This window comes from Cetorhinus maximus, chromosome 16 (genome assembly GCF_964194155.1).
Source record: "Cetorhinus maximus chromosome 16, sCetMax3.hap1.1, whole genome shotgun sequence".
Classification (NCBI taxonomy): Eukaryota; Metazoa; Chordata; class Chondrichthyes; order Lamniformes; family Cetorhinidae; genus Cetorhinus; species Cetorhinus maximus.
The window spans coordinates 7,235,343-7,256,171 of record NC_135894.1 but is presented as its reverse complement, the minus strand read 5'-3'; the positions used below and the strand labels follow the sequence as shown (position 1 = coordinate 7,256,171).

Below are 20,829 nucleotides of genomic sequence, written 5' to 3'. Positions count from 1 at the left end.
TATTTATTATAATGGTGGCCCTCAGCATGTCGTCATGCCTGATACAATGGCCAACCTCATGGAACTATAATAACTGCTGCTGGGGATAGTGCACGGTGATTTGTTTCTCCTGAGTCAGTTAGTACTGAGCTCCAATGATGGGTAACTGAATAGTTATTTTTTAGAAATAAAGTATTGGAGACATACTGAATTCTGATTGTTTTCCTGCCTCCCTCCAGACTCGATAACCCGAGAGTTATATGTTGTGCTGTCAAGCAACATCGTGTTGTTTTGAGCTGCTTTGAGAATGCAGCTCTCTGTGTACCCAATATGTGGCAGTCTAGAGAGAAAGTACATTAAATGGATGGAAAACAGATATTCCATTTATTTCTCTGTTCTAATCCTTCTTTTTAAGGCATTTGGGAAAAAAAACAAATCTTAGAAAATGGAGCTGAAAATAACTTGTAATGATAGTCATCGGTTCTTCGATTCTCTTGATGGGTTGTATTGTCGATACAGCGGAGTGTGGTACAGTTTGAATATATACATGAAAATGCGCGAAAAAAATCCCTTTGTCCTACAATTCTGATTAGACAGTATTTATTCATACTTTTTAAGATAAATTATAGATTTAAGAAACGAATCTAGATGTCTCCACACAAGGTAACGTTCGCTTTTTTTCTCATAACATGTTTATGTCGGAAAGGTAAGCATCTTCGAGATGGATGTATTTTTTGAAAACTTAAGGGCGTTCCCTCAGATTCTACACAGCGAGTCACACGCCTGGGGCTTCGCATCCTCGATTTGTCGATGTATTTTACCTGAAAGATGGGTTAAAATAGTATTGCTTTAGAGTGAGTGATGCAACTATGTCTACCATCATCGAAATGAAGGCCATGCATTCATTTTCTTCTTCAGAATATTTCCAAATCAACTAGATTTTTGTTGTTGTTGTTGTTTCTAGAGAAACAAAAAACAGCAAGTTCTCATTGATAATTTCAGCATCATTAAAAGCATCAGAACAACTCCATGTAATGAGATGGTAAAAACCAGAGAGGGCTGCATACTCCCCAACTATGCGGAACAAGCTTGTAGCCGGTAATGAAGCATTGGCTTTACCAGTTTAATGTATATGTTGTAAAGTTTGAGCAACACCCTCACTGCTTTCTGGGGACAGATTGGGTGGGCTTGTGAAGGTTTCACAGAGGACATTGCCAATCATATCAGGAATGGGAGGGGCCGATAAGGCGTGATCAAAAATAACCTGAGTGTTATGCACTTAGGATGAACATATTATTGGTTAGTAAAGGGCTGAGAGCGGGTGCATTTCCGGTGCCTGGTGTGTGTGTGTGCGCACGAGTGAGCATGTGCGTGGGTGTGTGACAGCAGCATGAAGAGGTTAGAATTTATTTATTCATGAGTGAAAGAGAAATGGTGTTTATTTTTGCCCGGGCTGTGTTGTGCCGCTGTGAGGCAACAGACGACGTCCTGCAAAGTCCGATGTTTCATGTTAAGCACTCGACGTATTGCCGCTTGGGGTCTGAACAAGTGAGAAAATCACACCCAACAGCATTAATTTTATTAACGAATAAAGCCAACTCGAGCCCAATCAGTCTAGTCTCCATCATCAGTAAAATCAGAAGCGTCTCATGCTTAGCAATCTCCTGCTCAGTGACGATCAGTATGGGTTTTGACGGGGTCACTGAGCTTCATTATTATTTTCGGCCTTAGATCAAACATGGACAACAAATCTGAACTGCCAAGGTGAGGGGACAGTGACTGCCTTTGAAATCAAGGCGTTATGTGACCGAGCGTAGCCCGAGCAAAACTGGAGTCTTTGGGATCCAAGGGAATGAAAAAACAAACTCGCCGTTGCTTGGAGTAATATATACCACAGAGGAAGATGGCTGTGGTTTTTGGAGGCCATGCATCTCAGTTATAGGGCACCACTGCAGGAGTCCCTCAGAGTAGTGCCCTCGGCCCAGTCATCTTCAACTGCTTCATGAATGACCTTCCTTTCATCAGAAGGTGAGAGGATGGGTTGTTCGCTGTAGATTGCACAATGATCATCACCATTCACAACAGCTCAGGTTCTGAAATTGTCCATGACTAAATGCAGCACAATTTACACAATATCCACTCTTGGGGTGACATGCGACAAGTAGCATTCACTCCACCAAGGTGCCAGACAATTACGATATCCCACGAGAGAGAATCTAACCAACACCCCTTGACATTTAATGGCATGCTCATCTCTGAATCCTGCTATCAAAATCTTGGGGCTTACAATTGACCATCAATTGAACTGGAATAGCCAGGTAAACACTTTGACTACAAGAGCATGTCAGATGCTGGAACTCTGAGGCGAGCAACTCAACTCCTGACTCCAGAGAACCTGTACATAATCGACAAGGCACAAGTCAGGAGCCTAATGGAATAGTCTCCACTTGACTGGACGATTGCACCACTAACAACACCCAAGAAGCTCGTCAACGTACAGAACTAGGAACTCTGCTTGATTGATAACCCTTCCACAAACATTCCCTCCCATCACATCGACGAATAGTAGCATCAATGCGCACCATCTGTAGGAGGCACTGCAGAATCTCACTAACGCCCCTGTGGCAGCACCTTCTGAGCGCCGGACCAGGGCCATTTAGCACGACACGGGTGTAGCATACATGAGATCACCAACATTTGTAATGTCCCTTCAAGTCACAAGCCTTTCTGACTTGGAAATTTATCGCCTTTCCTTCTGTGTCGCTGGCTCAGAATCCTGGAATCCTGTGTCCAACAGCACTGAGCAGGTACCTACAATAGCGGGGCTACAAAGAAGGAAGCTCACCACAACCTTCGCAAAGACAATTGTGTTTGGGCAATAAATGCTGGCCAAGCCAGCGACGCCCATATCCAATAAATTAATGAAATAAATGGTATCACCTCAAGAGGAGCATACACCAAACAAATGTTTGTTCCATCGCCAATATGAATGAACTTTAAAACAGATCCAGTTCATTCCGCAAATGTGAGCAGGTGAGGGAAGGAATACTCAGAAGTAATCATCTGCTCCGAAGTCAGTGGCGGGAGGTGGAGGAGGCCGATTTCTCCCAGAAGGAGGAGGAAAATCAATTCAGGGATGTTTCCAACGCATCCCTGAAGATACACAACTAACCCCGTGACTTATCTGAGAACGCTGTTGGCCGCAATCCAACAATCACAAACGTGCATATACTAAGTCGAGATGATGGATGGAGCGCACAACCCTTCGAACAACCTGTCTACCCAACCTTTCAAGCAGCGCGTATCCCGTTAGTGAGAGACTCCGCAGATCATCCAATGGACTATCAGGCATTTCAGAACCGATATAAGCAGAGAGTAAGAAAGTCACCAACAATACAGAGGACAGGCTGAGGAGATAAATAAATCTCTATCTCACCCAGAATTCACATATCACCGCCGGCACTTTCCCGTGTGAAGAAATCATCATGAACACGGTCCAGCAGCAAGTGATCGCCCTTACAATCATTGTCTGTAGTCTTAGCATCGTCGTAATCGCGGAGAGCTGGGAGGAACAAACGACTTTCATTGAGATTAATTGCTAACAATGAACAGTTAGAATAACATTGAGATTTGTCAACAAAACAATCAGAAGAGAGGACAGTGGTTCTATTGCGCTAACAGGGGAGGGAGCTTAAAGTGTGGAGAATTTTTGGAACCATTCGCGTCACAGTATTTTTATTTTATGTTTTGATGTCACGTGTCTCACTGACCCAATGTTCTCGACAGCCTGCGTGCGTATTTCACATTTCACAGATTACTGGGCCTTGTGATGAAACTAACAAGTTGATATGTACTCTAAATGAAACTATTTCATGCCTTTATATTATTGAGTACAATCACGTGATCTTGATATGATATTGTATCAGCCTGAAAGTATTTTAGAAGCGTTTTTATCTAAAGTCACTGTAATAGCTGATATCATCGTCCGTGCAACTTAACTTGTATTCGTTCTTTTTAATAATTCATATTCGATTGTAGATCTTACTGAGTGTGAAGGATGAAAACCAGATGGTCGGAAGTAAAAGTTTACCCACCCTGAATACTGGAGGAGTTCTCGTCAGGATTTTGCGATCCAAGACTTTTGAAATGCAAAACATGGCTGGTGTAATATTCGATATGATTGAGCGAATCAATGGAAGCAGAAACTGTTAAAGAAAGGGGAAAAAAATACTTTGGTTCTTGGAGGAATTATTTATGTCATTATAGTGTCATCACGGTACAGATGTAAACAGCCCTTTGGAGTAGAGGTTAAAATAAGTAACCCCCTCCCCAAAACTCCGCTTTCCATTTCATTATCAGAGACGTTAAATCCGTCCTATTTGAGGGAGGAGAAAGGAACTCATGGGCAATGGAACCAAAAAGAGACCAACAAGCATTTTTTGATCCTTATTTTCAGCATTTTTGGATTCCTTTTGCTCCTAACACGGTTTCCATTCTTGTAAAGTGCTTTGAGCCTCATCAACTACTCCTCTATATCTTTAAAAATATGCTGACCAGAACCATAAATTATACTCCAAATTCCCTCTAACTAATGTTCGATCGAGGTTCAACAGAATAATATTGTTATTTAAGCACATCTATCCAGAAATAAAAGATAGTGTTTGTTTTGGCTTTTTACAGCCTGATCATTCTCCATCGATTTACTTTCTTTATTTATTTCCCTGAACCCCTGCATTCCACGATTTTAACATTTAATTCGGATTCATTGTTACAGACCGAAAATTAATTCTTAGTTTATATACTAGATTGTAATTCCCCATAATTACTTATGTAGATATTCATTTGCCAATCGTATGTGCTTTGCCGCAAATTTAATAATGTATGTTTTTAAAATGCTTTCACTACCCCCAGCCCAACACAATTTGTTCAATAGTTATATTTAGAGAAAATATCATTTTTATCCAAAGTCTGAATCGTTCAGATTAATTTAGAACAACAGTAATCCCAGCAGAGACGCGTTTTAAATACCCATTCCCACTTTCCTTCCTCAACATAACTACCTTGTGTACCACTCTCTGTTTCCTGTCTTGCAGGCAGCAGTCTACCCGTTCTCATAGGTGTCACTTTACTGCATATAAATGTGATGAATACGAGCAAACAGTGATTTCAAGATCGCCAGATGTCCAAAGCTTTTTACAGCTAATGGATACTTGTGATGTATCATCACTATTTAAATATGGGAAATGCAACAGACAATTTGTACACAAAAAACTTTCCACAGGCAATCACAGCGATGTGCTAATTAGCAGATAATCTGACTTTGTGATTTTGCTGAAGAGATACATATTTGTCAGTATCCCAAGGGCTGGTCTAAATTCTCCAGGAGAAGACATTTTGGTCACCACTTAAACAACGACTCTGAAAGAGAACAGGGCCAAGAAGGCATCAGCCGCTCATTTGTGCACCACAGTGTCAGCGTTGAAATTTCTGATCAAGTACTGGAGTGGAACTGGATGCCGGAGGATATTGATTCAGAGGCAAGATTGACACCCACTGGGCAATAGCTGAGAGGTTAGCACTTGTCTTATCCATCGAAATATTAAGTGCACAGTTCCAAAATTATTTATCAAATCCACAGATTTTATGTCCTCACTGCTAACCTTATCTATGCTGTTAACTTTTTCAGCATTTTGCTGAAGTTGCTAATGTGACAGTTCCCATTATGGAGTATTTGCTGACTGCGCTTTTGGTTGTTTGATGCGAATTTGGACCCTTTTCCTCCTTTGTATCAATTTAATTAGTTTTTCTCCCACCAACGTTCAGATAAAGGATCATTCTTCCCTGGAAATTTTCCTTCTCCATATTTAATTGTACATTTAATATTAATTATCTGCCAGGATCGTGGCACTACCACTGCTTGAAATTAATTGGTTAATCACTGTAATTGTGCCTCTGCTATCTTATAATATTTTTCCATAATGATTGGATGCAAATTGTTATGACCCGTGCTTTTTTGGTAAGATTTTTTTTAACTTTCTTTTTAAGTTGATTTTAAATGAAATTTTGTCACTCCTAACCTAATTTTCCAAAGTCATGCCCTCTTACCCCTGGTGAATACTAAAATAATGTTATTGATTAATATTTCTGATATTTCATGAATGCTGCTATATTCTTTCAGTTCCTTTTTGGAACACGGTCATACCATACTGACCGACCATTTCTTTGTGCCGTTAAATATTATACTAACTTGCTAGACGGTCAACGATCATTTCATTGATTAGTCATTATTATCACCGTAATTACATTTGTCGTCTTTCTTCGTTTTCTCCCTTATGCTGCTTTGCCACCACGCCGCTTCCCACCATTGTTCTGCTTCGCTATTTTATCATCATTTCTTTTTTTCTGTGTGCTCTTGTTCCCAATGGTTTGCCCCAGTATTTATCATATTCTTATTAGTTATTGAAATATGATCCCCTGGATTCGGTTGAAAGTAGTTTGAATGTATTTTCTTTTTCATTATAGATATTCATAATGTTGGATCAATTAATCCCGAATGTGATTCCCGGCCCCTGAGATCAGCGGCCCTGTAGACTATCATAGTTGGGGAGAGTGGATTGCATTTTCTGTTCAATAATCCTCTCTTTGTATAATTTAGTCAGTCAGCTACCTAATGGAGGCAGTGAGCAGTCCCTTGGGAAGTTGGAAACACCGATCTGCTCCCTATTTTCTGCCAAACGGCAAAACACCCTTTGAGCAACACAGAATTTTGGGAAATTTGAGGAGCTCATCACTCTTCTCACATAACAGAAGCACACGGAGATCGGAAACTTTCGCATGAGTAAAGTGAGCGGAATGCCTGTCGGGCCCATTCATTGCCCTGACTTTTAAAATGGGTAAACGGAAATGGAATCCCCCAGTGCGGATTGGCTTTGCAATGGAAGTTACAAACCTGAGCCACGGGTCAGAGCGGGATCCTTGACAGGCGGAATATCTTCAATTTCTTCATAAATTGCTTGGTACAAATCAATTGGTGTACCCCAACTGCCAGTGACATAACCTGATGGAGACAATGCGGAGGGATTAACAATTTCGTTTTACCTTTGTTTAATAATAAAAGTGTTTGCAAATATTAACACAAAACTGATGGCGAAAGTGAATGCAGAAAGTCAGTGAGCTGGCTATGAAGGATCTTTTGTTAAGTAGTTTTTTTTACGAGAGAGCACGTATCCATACGTGTGTGTGAGAGAGATAGAGAGAGATAGACGCTATGTGCGTATGGCTGTGTCTGTGTGGGCGTGTGCGTGTGTGGGTAACCGCATGGACGCGTGTTCAACTCCACCAGACTATGGAAAATGTAATTAAGGTCGGAAAAGACGAAACTAGGCGTTTTCGGGAGAAATGAATTCCAGCTGAAAACTCTGTTGTGAGACCCAAGGGGATATAGCTGAAGAGAAGCTGGGGAAAATGACTGAATTCTGCTGACAGCATCAGGTTGGAAAGACGAGTGAGGAGCTGACGTTTCTTTTATGTATCGCAACAGTATTAAAATTAATTTGCTGTGCGCATCGAACAGGAGTGTTATGGTTGTTCAGATCAGAGTAGTTAGTTAAGTCAGGGTACACAATATTCATAAACTGGTGCTTAAAATCCCATCAAAGTCTCCTGCCTCAAAAGTGTGGATCGATTCTGGCTATGGAGCTCGAGATTGGGCATCTGGGCAGGGAAACGGAAGGACTGGACGGACACTTATTGGATAGACTTCGATTGACGGAAACATCATGACTGGGCGCTAAGTCTAAAATGCTACAAATAACCTTCAGATCGATGGCTACAACAATTGATTGACCTTCAGACACAGTAGCGGTGGAACAATTAGGACTGTGAATGTGGACACTCAAGTGCCTCTTCCATTTAAATGACACATTTCACTATTTTACCGAGTACTTTGAACGAGAATACTCGCTAAATCGGTTAACATTAGTTTCCAACATGACAAGTGACATTCAATGGAAAAGGGCAATAAAGTGAGTTCTCGTCGGCGTATCAAGCATGAAGGCGCCTGAAAAAAAAACTGGAGCCAATAGGATTCAGGGGGAAATCTTCGCTGCTTGAAGTCAGAGTGAGCACAAAACAAGGGAATTGTGGTTGTTGGAGGTCAATCATCTTTCAGTAAATGCACATTAATACAGGTGCTCCTCAGCATAGCGTGCTAGGACCAACGATCTTCACCTGTTTCATCAATGACCATCTCTTCATCTGAAGGTCATGAGTGGGTATGTCCGCTGATTATGGCACAATGTTTATTACCAGTCTCGAATCCTCAGCTACTGCAGCAGGCCATGTCCACATCTAGTCAGACATGGACCATATCCAGGCCTGACGTTCATAGTGGTGAGTAAAATGTGCGCCTCACTAGTGCCAGGAAATTGCCATCTACAACAAGGTGTGATCTAACTGTCAGCCTTTGACAATCAGTGGCATCACCATCACTGATTCCCCCGCTGACAACATCCCGGGGGTTTCCATTGACCAGAAACTGAACTGGGCTTGTGATATGAATGATGTGGTGACAAAAGCAGGTCAGAGGCAAGGAACGCTTCTGAGGAACTCAACTCCAGACTAGGCAAATCGTTTCCATCATCTACAAGGGACAATCAGGAGTGTTCCTGAATATTCTCCATTTGCCTGTTTGAGTGCAGCTACAACAAAACTCTAGAAGTTTGCCCCAATCCAGAATAATGTTTTCCGCTTTATTGGCACGATATCCACAACCAATCACTCTCTTCACCATCGACTTATAGTGGCAGGAGTGTGTACTGTTTACAAGATGCACTTGAAGAATCCAGCAAGTCTACTTAGACAAGACCTTCCAAAACCACATAAACAACCAAGGATAAGGACAAGGGAAGCAGAGACATGGGAAAACAACTTCCTGGAAGTCACCCTCCAAGTCTCTCACCATTCTTATTTGCATATTTGTCGCCATTCCGGCATGGTCGCTGGGTCAAATCCTTACACTCCCTCTGTAAAAGCACTGTGGGTGTACCTACGCAACATGGATTGCAACGGATCAAGAAGACATCTCATCACCACTTTCTCAAGGGCAATTATGGATGGGCCATGAATGCAGGGCTGCCAGCGAGGCTCATTTATCATTCATGAATTGAAATAAAAAATAAAAATATCCGAGAATTAATGTGAAGTCAGTGGTAATATTTGAGCTCACCTTTCCTTGATGATTGTCTCCGCATTACCACAATTAGTGCGATGAACTCACAGATCAACAGGATCCCGATTGTTATACCGATCACAAGAGGGATGGAAGTGATATTGTCTTCATGTTCTTAATGAAATGTTAAAGAAAGATTCAACTGGGACACAGGATGCTATGTATTGATAAATAGTCCAACATTCTGAAACACTAAGATTAACTTCAGAATTTTTTTATAAAACAAGCAAATGTCAATCATATCAGATCATTCTGGACATTAGCCTTGACATGAATACTACTTATTCATAAGACCAACCTGCGGGTGTGAATGGAGAAGCAGCCGACGACAATTCGGGACCTATGGGTTATTATGCAAAAAAAGATAGAACTTTAATTTAGAAAGTGATCTGTTGTTCATCGTTTACGAATTCATGAGACATATTGAGCGAACATTCACCAACCGCCAATCTCCCGGCCCCAACCCGCCCCGTTCTGCACTACCCTTACCGGAACAAATCACACTGGCGTCTTCCTTGTGATCACAGTCAGGCTGAGCAGACGCTGAAGAAGGACAATCGGAGAGAAAGGATTCGCTTCCGGTACACCTCACCTCATCAAACCACATGTCACCTCCACCCTGGCCAAAAGCGGCCCCTCCTGCGGCAAGTAGAGCAGAGCCACAACCCAGCTGTCTGCAGACAACATTGGCATCGGCCATATCCCAGGAGTCATCACACACCGTGCCCCTGGTGTTTTTGTACAGTATCTCCACTCGTCCGGAGCATCTGCTGTTACCTCCAATCAGGTGCAAACCTACACCCGAATCTGTCAATGATAATCAATCACTATTATTTCTGCACAAAAATACAGGTATACAACTCAGATAATTGATATAATAAAGCCGATAGATCACCTGATTGTCGAGCAGAATCCTTTTCACTTTCGGGTTGGTCCTTCGTTATCTTTCCTCCTGTTGGGGAAGGAAACGTGCTGACTCATTTGGACATCAATGAATGAAATAAAACTCTCACATTAGAAGGTTTGTTTTGTTACCTGAACATAAAACGCCTGCATCTTCTCTGTGATTACAGTTGTGTTGTCCCCACGGGTCTGTCCGACACTGCCAAATGGTCGACTCGTGTGAAATACATTCTATCTCATCGAGCCAAATACGTCCTGATCCTTCTCCGAATGACCGAGCGCTATACTCAATAGAAGCGAGAGGGCCGCACTGTAGCTGTTTACAAATCACCTCAGCATCATGGCGATTCAGTGATTCCGAGCACACTGTTCCCCAGGTCCCATTGTAGAACACTTCCGCCCTCCCCTGACAGCGATGCTTTCCATTCACCAGCCGCAGCTCCTTGTGTTCTATCAACGAAATAAGAAATCTCCAGATGTTTCCAGTGATAAATTGAATCAAGTCAACAGTGCCCCCTTAACCCAAGTTGCGCCAGATGTGCTCACCGAATAGAGATAATTATTCCAAAAATGTAACAGTGATGCATGTACAATCCAATTATACAATCAAGGATAATCAACGCAGATTTCAAAAGAGCGAACTCTATATCTTCCAATTAATTGAATTACTTGAAGAAGTTTCAGAAAGATTATGTGGAGATAATAATATCTGTGTAATCCACATGGATTTTGAAAACAATAACTTTCGAAAAATTTTCAAACAGCAGAATTAAGGCTGAGATCAGGGAAAATGAAATTATCGGCACAGTATTAAAAGAAGAGCCATCAAACAACAACGCAGGATTTCACATAGAATAGCAGAAGATGGAGCCTGCTGTGCACATGGATTAATGCTGGGGGTCACATCTGTTTAAGATTAACATACTACACTTGGTATTTGGAATTGAAGTAAATGTTCAAAATGCACTAGGATTTGCAGTTAATACCAAGACAGACTCCACTAACTGCAGGAAGACGTTCAGAGACGGCAGGATAGGCGTGTCAATGCCGAAATTATTTCAGTGCTGATTAGAATAAAGTCGTGCTTTTTTTGGACGAAGAAACACAAGAGCCAAAAAAATTGCGATTTCAGCTTTTTTTTTCACCCTCTATTACCCAGATAGAAGGAGAATGTGGAACATGGAACATGTACGTTTGGTGGGGCGAATTGTGGTGATGCCTTGAATGTGACGTTTGATAAAGACACGAGAGGAAAATGCAGAGTGGAATTCAGCTCATGCCAGATGAAATGATGTAAGATTATGAGCAGAATAAGCAGCTGTCAGACGCGTTGAGCAGAATAAACCGTTGATGTGCAGTTTCTGCGCTATTCAGTAAAATACCAACTGTGTGAATCTTCTTGTATAAAGGAAATGAGTTCATTTAGCTCACCCGTACCTGAGCACATAATCTTCACATCTTCTTTATGAGAACAGTCGTGGGAACCCCAATATGCAGAGGGACATTGCCAGAGATACGATTCCTCCCCTGAACACTCCAAGCCTTCCAGCCAAACTGGACCTGAGCCTGGTCCACAAGAGGCAGGAAGTGTCACGTCCAATGCCTTTCCGCAATGCAGCTGTTTGCAAACTACGTCAGCGTCTGTCAGATCCCAGGAATCATCACAAACTGAGCCCCAGGTCCCGTTGTAATAAATCTCCACTCGTCCTGCACATGGGCTTCCACCATCTGACAGCCTTAACTGTATGTGTTCTGAACCAAAAAATACAGTATTTATCAAGAGGATTCGATTACGCATTTATGTCATAACCCAATTGAAACTATTGAATATTATCCAGCAAAAGTAATTTAAAAAATATTTGACTTGACTATGACAGGTAACTGTTTCTATAGTTGAAACCATGTATCTCTAATTATTTGAAATTTATAGTGTGGAATGCACAACTATTTCAAATATTCCCACACCTGACTCCTACGATATTTTGGATTGCAGTTCACATATTGTGTGCTCAATGCTGTGTGCCCTGTTTCAACCTCAATTAAACTTTTTTGTATTCATCGTTGCACACAAACTACTAATGAACTTCAATTGTACACAGTTTATTTTTCCCTGCACGCATCTCGAACCCTTATTTCACTCGATTTCTGAATATCTCGCTATTTTATATTGATTATATTGAAAGAAATGCTGTAACTCCTCAGGAGGTCTGGCAGCATCAGTGGAAAAAGAAACCAAGTTGACTTTTAAGAAAGACATTTCACAGAAGCTCAGCCTTCTGCTGCTGAAAGGCCTGTAAGTACCTGTGTTTTTCAAGGATGGAATAATCCAGAAATCCCATGAGCGGCCTCTTGCCCTGACCAGTATGTGAACTGCAATTCTATGAAAACGTTGTTAAATTAACACAATTTCGCACCAAGCTGTAAGGCTCCTCCCGACACCACCTCACCTCCGCCTCACAACACCCCCCGACCCGCGCTAACAACACACTCTCCCAACCGTGCAGTCAGAATTTCCTGTCTGAGAGATAATTGAGAATTCGGTCGTTAATAAATGCACAGCTAACATGCAAGTGCTGTTTGCTGATCAGTTCTGTCCGTGCCCACTCTCTCCACGTTAGCCCTCCAGTGTTAAGCAGTTAGGTTAAAAGAACTCGAGGAACAAGTGACGTATATTCACACCACACTCCTTACTAGATATTTCTATGTATGTTCCTGTAAAATTGAACTATTTATTCACCTGAACACAGAACTCCGACGCCGACACTCTCATTGAGAGAAGAATTCATTGCAAATGAGCTGCAGTTGCGGAGATGCAATTCGTTTCCTCCACACTGGACATCATTCACCCACACAGGCACTTCACTCTCTCCATAATTTGAAAAGATATAAGCGGCAAATGCGACACCACATCCTAGTTGCCTGCAGACCACGTTAGCATCATTTATTTCCCAGAGGCTGTCCTGCACTCTGCCCCAGCGACCGTTATGGTAAATTTCCACCTGACCATCACAGCGGCTTCCCCCATTTGTCAATTTCAATGACCAACTTTCATCTACAAGAAGAAAGCCGTTGAGAGCAAGGGTTAACGTTCAAAAAAAGAAAAATGCACATTTGATTCAACATAACCGGGGCAATAATTATTCAAGTAAATGTTGTGACCGTGGTGCCAAGGTGAGGCAGATCACTGGGACCCTGCTGAGCCCTCTGATGCGGGAGGGTGAGCAGTGGCATTCGTGCTCCGTTAGTGGAGCAATTTCAGAGGTAGGAAGAGGGGTGTAGTCCTGCAGATGATTTTTAAGGATATTGCAAAGAATCTAGTAAATTGCCATCAACGGAATAATATCCTAATAATATTAAAATATCCCAGCACAACGCACGAGCGATAGAACTGATGAACGTCGCCGGATAAACGGTGCATGAGAGCGCTAATGAAGCTCATGTGACTTTGTGATCTGCTCTCATGGACTCATAGACTCAGTTCTGTGAAGAAAGGGCCAATGGATGTTTTCATGTGTTTCAGATGAAAAAGTCCGAGGGCAATGTCCGTCTGGTTTGTTTGTTGGACAGTTCAGAACTAATTTGGCTGGGATTTGGGAACGGGCAGATAATGTTAGAGAGAAAAACCAAACTGCACAGAAAACTAGAAAAGAAAGATTGCAATAACGGAGGAAATAATGTGGTGTTATTCAGGATAAGAGCAATAGGGGTTGTATAAGGGTTTCAATTATATTTACCATTCAGGTGTGTGTACATACATTGTAATAAATGATTTCCGTGACGTGCAGGCTCTTTTGCAGGTGCAAAAATGGAAAATTGACTTAGACACGTGCAGGACGATGCAAAAACTCCAAGGCTCCCTGGCTGATTAAAGAGGTGGGGATTAAGGTGATGCAGAACAAAATATATGCATAGGATATTGAATTTGGATAATGCAAGTGAGATCCAAGATTAATGTACAATATCCAGACCGTATAAGAGTGTCCCACTAACATAAAACGTGATCTTACAGTCTTATATAGGCACAAAACCGACACCAGGAAGTACATCGGTATATAAAGGCTGATGTTTTGGCTCAGCTGCTGAGTGAGCATTTTGAGTATGTTTGTGCCAAGGAAGAAAACGCTGCTCAATGGTGGACAAAGAATAGGTAGAAGAAAAAAAAATGGAATGGCTAGATATTTATAAAGAGGACGAATTGGCTTGGGTAACTGATGTTGAATTTGACACGACACATGGATTGGATGAGATGTATTCGAGGGGCATGACCTGAACTGAAATCGCCAGATAATGGTCATAATGTTCCCATCCTTCTTCAATGCCGATAACTGATGTTTCCAAATATTATACCCTTGTTCAAGAAAGGGTGTAAGGATAAATGCAGTAAATTCAGACCAGTAAGTTTAATATTGTCTTTGGGAAAGCTTTCTTTCCTTGGAAAATATCCCTTGGGGCAGAAGTAACAGCAAGTTGAAAAAATGTGGATTCATTAACAAACTAGGGCGGATTTGGTAAGAGACATCGATTTGCACAGACTTGCTAGAGTAAATAAATGTGGTTACAGAGAGTGTTAATGAGGGTCATGGGGTGGATGTGGTTTTGATGGACTTTCAAATGACCTTTGGCAAAGGGCCACGAATGATGCTTGGCAGAAATGTTAGCGCCTGTGGAATAAAAGGCTAAAATGGCTGCTTGGAGATGGAATTGCTCTTTGAAAGGGACAGGATGTCGTGTTCAAGATTTCTTCTTTTCCAGGCCAGAGGAAAAGAACATTCCACCCGGATAGCAACCCTAATTTTCCAGTAATATATATAATATATATTATTCCAGTAATATATATTATTGGTTGTAAGAGGAACAATTTATTGTTTTTTTTTTCACGGAATTTTTAAGTGTTGTAAAATGTTGAAAGGATTAAATTCAATCGAACACAGACAAGCTGTTAGAACGGGCCGGAAAGTTCCAGATGAAAATTAGCTGAGGGAAGCATTGGTTGGCTCACTTTTGTCGGAAGTAAATAAATGTATATTTAAAGTTGATAAGTGTTTTTTTCAAAACTACCGGATGTCTCAACGCAAGTTACAGGCATTTATTTGCATTGTGTAATGTCGACACTGTTGCAATTTAAGGAACGCCGCAGCCATAATGGGCGCAGTAAAATCGCACAAACAGTCATGTGATAATGACCAGATGAGCTACATTGTTTGATGTTGATCAAGGGATAACTTTAGAAAGGACACCGGGGAAGACTCCCTCGTTTCCCTCAAAGTAGAGCCATGGTTCACATTTTTATTAACATCCACTGATGCAGATATGGCATCGATTACCCCTCTTACCTGGAACACGAAATATTATAGAGGGCAGCATTCCCACAGCACTGCACTTCATTCACAGACTTGACTGCTCTGGTAAATAACTTGAGTCATTCTTGTACCTGGCCTTGTGCTTTAGAAGTGAGAGTGTTTTTAAGTGAAGTAATGCTGGCAGACGAAGGACGAGTAGAAGGAGCAATAAAGAACGGGATCATTTCTAAATGAGTTTCAGCAGCTGATGAATCTCGGGTGCATTTCTACAAACAATTGTACTTGACAGCGCAGGTTGGGAAAAGGCTACTAAAGTTTTGAGTTCTTTGGTGTATAACTGAGGCACTGAGTACATGGCAGGGAAGACGTGATGATTCATGTCGGCCTCATCTGGAGTAATCCTTCCATTTTTGGGCTACAAACTTTAGGGAGGGTCTGAAGGCATTAGAAAAGATGCAGAAATGCTTCATAAGATCATTATGGTGATGATAAACTTACTTTTTCTACATAGTTTTAGGGAGCTACGAATATTCTAATTGGAGAGGGAATGCTCAAAACCTCCGGGATCTGGACAATGTGACACAGAAAAATTATTGCCAATGGCGGAAGGATCATGAATGATCAGTACAGATTTATGGTGCTGGACAAATTGGAAATGGTGACGTAAGGATGCTAATTTTGCATGGTGCAATTAATCAGGTCCTGAAATGCACTGCCTGTGAATGTGGAGGACGAGGATCTGCAATGCACTGACTGAAATTGTAGTGAATGCGGAAATGCAATGCAATGTCTGAGAAAATGCTGGATTACGATCTGCAATGCACTGTCTTAGATTGTGATGGATGAGGATCTGCAATGCATTGACTGAGAATGTGGGTGATGAGGACCCGGGATGCAATGTACGAGAATGTGGTGGATGACAATCTGCAATACACTGTCTGAGATTGTAGTGCCTGAGGATCTGCAATGCACTGTCTGAGAATGTGGTGGATGATGGTCTACAATGCACTGGCTGAGAATGTGGTACGTGAGGATCTGCTTCACGCTATCTGACAAAGTGGTGGATTAGAATTTGAAATGCACTTTCCGAGAATGTGGGGGGTGAGGATATGAAATGCACTTTCTGAGATTGTGGCCTATGTGGATCTGCAATTCACTGCCCGAGATTGTGGGGGATGTGGATCTGCAATGCACTGCCTGAGAATGTGGGGGAATGGAGATCTGCAATGCACTGTCTAAGAATGTGGGTGTTTGATGTTCTGCAATGTACTGTTCGAGAATGTGGATGATGAGGGTCTGCAATGCACTGCCTGAGAAAGCGGAGGATGAGGACCTGAAATGCACTCTCTGAAAATGATGATGATGAGGATCTGCAATTCATTGTCGGAAAATATGGTGCTTGAAGATATGAAAAGCACCGTCTAAGCATGTGGCGGCGAGGATCTGAAATGCACTGCCTGAAGATGTGGTGGATGAATCTCAATCGGAGATTTTAAAATATATGTGGTCAGATAATTGCATGGAAAATAATACCGGATTATTGTAAATTACATGGGTGTGTGAGTGGGTGAGATACTTTTGCAGAGAACGTGCACGGACAGAACATGCTGAAAGGCCCCTTTCAGTTCTGCAGGGAGATTATTTTAATCCATGATTACATCGACTGAGAGGACTCACCCGAACAGATGACACTCGCGTCATTTCCATGTGAGCAGTTAAAATCTTCCCCGGATGTAATCGGACAATCTGTCAATCGGGATTCATTCCCGCGGCACCTGTAATTTTCCATCCACACGGGGCCAGTTCCCTGCCCAAAGTAAGAACCCCTCGGGATTGCCTTTACAGCCCCGCACTGAAGGTGCTCACACACCACACTGGCGTCTTGTAAACCAAAGTGAATATCACACAGCGTCCCCCACTGCCCTCCGTGCAGCACTTCCACCCGGCCGGAGCACCTGTTCTCACCACCAACCAATCGGGGTCCATGCTTCCCTGTTTTTAATAAAAATAAGGACGAAAACATTTTGTAAATCCACATTTGAATATAGACATGGCGAAAGGTAAAAAAGGAAAAGATGAAAATGGATAAGTGTGTGTTACACTGCACTGTTTACACATCTTATTCTTTGAAACTCACCAGACTACGAAAGCCTATAAACGAACGTGTCTATTTGCTCAAAGTAGAGAGTTCATCCAACAAAAGCTAATGGAATTTTGGACTTTGTCACAACAGCTTTGAAATACCAAAGACAGGACGTAACGTTTCAGTCATACCCAGTATTGGCCAGAACCAACCTGTATAACATATGTCAGATTTGGACAGGGCACTCCGGAAGAAAATATTCGTCTTGGAGGTAATAAAGCGTTGATATGAAAGATGTATAATGTAATTAAGCATTGTATTATGATCCCAGTTTGAACAAAGATGACTTGAAGCTATTTAATCTGGAAGAATTAGGGCTGATAAAACTATGTTAAAAATCTTATATTGATTTCAAAGATTTGATAAAGAGTCACGGGTGCAGTAATCCAGACCAAGGCCACTCAAAGGATGAATTTGCTGTTGCTGGGGATAGGAATATATTTGACAAGGTTTGCATTTATTACTGGTTCCTACACTCCCCTGCAAAAGCGATTGAAATCCATTCTCTTGAACTGCTGATGTGGGCAGATTGAAAGTAGACTTGCAATGCTGCTACTGATTTAATCCCACTATTTTGAGCGAGAAACCAGAAAGGAAATTTTCTCCTAATTATTTACCTCATTTGGGTCAATTCATTGAAACGCCTCTCTAAAATAACGCAACCACAGTTAATTAATGATTCGCCTACGTTTGTAATTAATGAAGTCTACCTCAGGTTTGGCAAACAGAACACGACTTGAGAGTTCTTTCGATAATGGGTGTTCTGGCAAATGTGAATGAAGAACCTATGCATGGTGCAAGCATTAATTTAGCAATAATAATGTGCTATTTTCAGATAACGTAGAAGTTACCGACTTACACATAATTGTGTTATTCCAGAATCATAAAAAAGCGACAGTGAACTATAAAGAAGTGCTTGGGAATGATCATGAAAGAAGGAAATATCAATGGCTTTTTCTCCGTTTCTGAAAAGTTCACCAGAAAACTTTTTATGTCATTCGGATTCGTTTTACTCACCGGAACAGCTCACACTGACATCGTTCATGTGGGTGCAGTCGTTTTTAATTACTGGAGAGTTAGGACAGTCTGTCAGGCTTGTCTCATTGCCTTTACATTCAAATTTATCGCTCCGTTGAAGTCCAGTGCCCTTTCCAAAATAAGCCCCTTTTGCCACGGACACAGCGACTCCACACTGAAGCTGATCACAAACCACACTGGCGTCATTCCAATCCCAGTGAAGATCACACACTGTTCCCCAGGTTTGGTCGAACTGTATTTCCAGTCTGCCCGAGCATTGGGAATTCCCGGAAACGAGTCTGGGAAACCTGTGATCTGAGGAAGAACAATTCATGATAGTCGCAATCATTTTCAATTTTGTGCATATCTGTTTAAGCAAAACCTGTCATGATGACTCCTGATAAAATTTTCATTCTGGCATAATCGCGATTAAGCTAAACCCTACATTGCTCCAGAAGTTATTGCTTGCAAAGTGGCCATATGCAACCTTTAACATACTTATTGCTACCTCAGTACGGTGTTACAAACACGCACTATATCTACAGAGGGAACTTAGCTAAGCATATACTGAAAGAGATGTGCACTTTGACGTCAAACAATGTCTACTCTACCCGCAGCCAACTTTCTTCAATCCCAAACCAAAATAAAATAGTTCCTTAGCACTTGAGAGAAAGAGAAAAAGTTTCTTGTTGAGGCGACGGATGAGGCGAAGAATAAAATGAAACTGGGGGCACGCGCTTTTTGTTTTTCTTCAATCCCATATCGCTCTTATCCCGATTCCCGCCCTGAAACTATAGACCGAAATGCAGCCTATGAAGAACAATGAAATTCTGTCTACACTAAATGACAAAAAGATAATACTACCCTTTCCCTCCAACCATACCATCTTTCACCCCAACACACGTGCACACCTTCGAGGTGCAGTCGATAGATCTCATTAATGAAGACCACCCAGAATTCGACTTTTCACAGCTGGTATTACATTGGCACTAATTTGCAAATATAAACTACATCAAGTTGCATCCAGGCACCTCCCCTCCCCAGCCCCATCTATCCCTGCGGGAAAACATCTGATCACCAAAAAAAATCCCTTTCCCTTCCATTCTGTATATTCTATCGGGTTGTATTTAATAATTTTAATACAAATCTATTCTCAAAGTCCCAATTTATCTACTTTTACTACCTCTGGCCCCTCACGTTTCAATCCCTTCTCTTGAAATTATAAGATGTTCTCTTCACAACATCTACTTATATGGAAGCGACAACAGCTTTCTCTTCATAATACTTTCAGGGAGTAACTCTTCCCTGGCACCTATTGCACATACCGTGAAAGGCAAGAAAATTAGTCGGATAAATCCAGGAACCCTGACTTGTCCTCGAGTGTTTAGAGTCCCCCATTTGATCTGCTGGCGTTTGTCATTTCGTCAATGGAGCACATTGACGAACACAGACACGAAATAACCTCAAACATTAACTGTTTGATTCCACACTACCTTCCTAGTGAAAAGTTCCGAACACTGGAAGCGCAAAGCAATGTTAAGAGCCCTTTTGAATCTGTCAGTAAAATGTAACGGTCACATACAAGGGGAAATAAATGGCTCGTGCTATTTTAGCATTTTTAACATATTGACAGCTAGAATCAAAAGGAACCAATCACCGGATAACCATGTACAGTTCTGGGAACCAAGCCTTGGTTTGAATACGCTGATCATGTAAGGAGTGCATTTAGAGCTCCCCAGAATGTTCCTCGTCTTTCAAGTGTAAACTTGAAAGGACAGCTTATGTCGATTGGTTCTTGTTCCCTTACATCACCTTTTGATTCCCGAAGCTTTAGGGAGCCTCTTAAGGCTATGATCGACGAGCAAATAAATGGGGAGACAGTGATAGTCCAACAATATTCTCTCTCATCGTCGCTCGGCCCTCACATCTAGTTTAATCAGGACAGTGAGAGGCGATGAAGAAGCAAACTCATTGCAACCGAATAGTCTTCACGGGCCTTGGCAATTAATGTCCAGTAACCTTCCATCACGTAGCCTAAATTACATCGTATAATGTAGGGGAGAAGAGATAAAAACAAAAATGACCATCAATAATTAAGGGTCATTTGATCCAGGACAGCAATTGCACTGCCGGATGCATTCAAACGTTTGGATAACAGAGTATCAGATCGCTGCCTTCTATAATGGTTACCAACGTTGTTTATGGATCGTTTGGCCATTAACGAATGTCGTCTCTGAATATCGTTTCCACAGTTTTAG

The 20,829-nt window shown here is 41.7% G+C and overlaps 1 protein-coding gene across 1 annotated transcript; it reads right to left on the bottom strand.

Annotated features, from left to right (window-relative positions):
• Positions 1–671: 671 nt before the first annotated feature.
• On the bottom strand, positions 672–20,789 carry LOC144692031 (scavenger receptor cysteine-rich domain-containing protein DMBT1-like). The gene is made up of 11 exons (XM_078560588.1): positions 20,762–20,789; positions 18,624–18,886; positions 15,694–15,826; positions 12,849–13,163; positions 11,549–11,863; positions 10,244–10,561; positions 10,104–10,160; positions 9,698–10,015; positions 6,929–7,036; positions 3,416–3,541; positions 672–800 (listed from the first exon to the last, which is right to left on the bottom strand). The coding sequence occupies exons 1-10, from the start codon at positions 20,787–20,789 to the stop codon at positions 3,423–3,425; spliced, it is 1,974 nt and encodes a 657-aa protein (XP_078416714.1). The 3' UTR covers positions 672–800; positions 3,416–3,422.
• Positions 20,790–20,829: the final 40 nt, after the last annotated feature.

Coding starts and splice junctions, on each gene's coding strand:
- LOC144692031 (XM_078560588.1), bottom strand. CDS start 20,789: ATGGCCAAACGATCCATAAACAACGTTG. Junction 18,887..20,761: donor ACGATCCATAAACAACGTTG/GTAACCATTATA, acceptor GTTCTTCCTCAG/ATCACAGGTTTCCCAGACTC. Junction 7,037..9,697: donor CGCCAGTGTGATTTGTTCCG/GTAAGGGTAGTG, acceptor TGTCTCCATCAG/GTTATGTCACTGGCAGTTGG.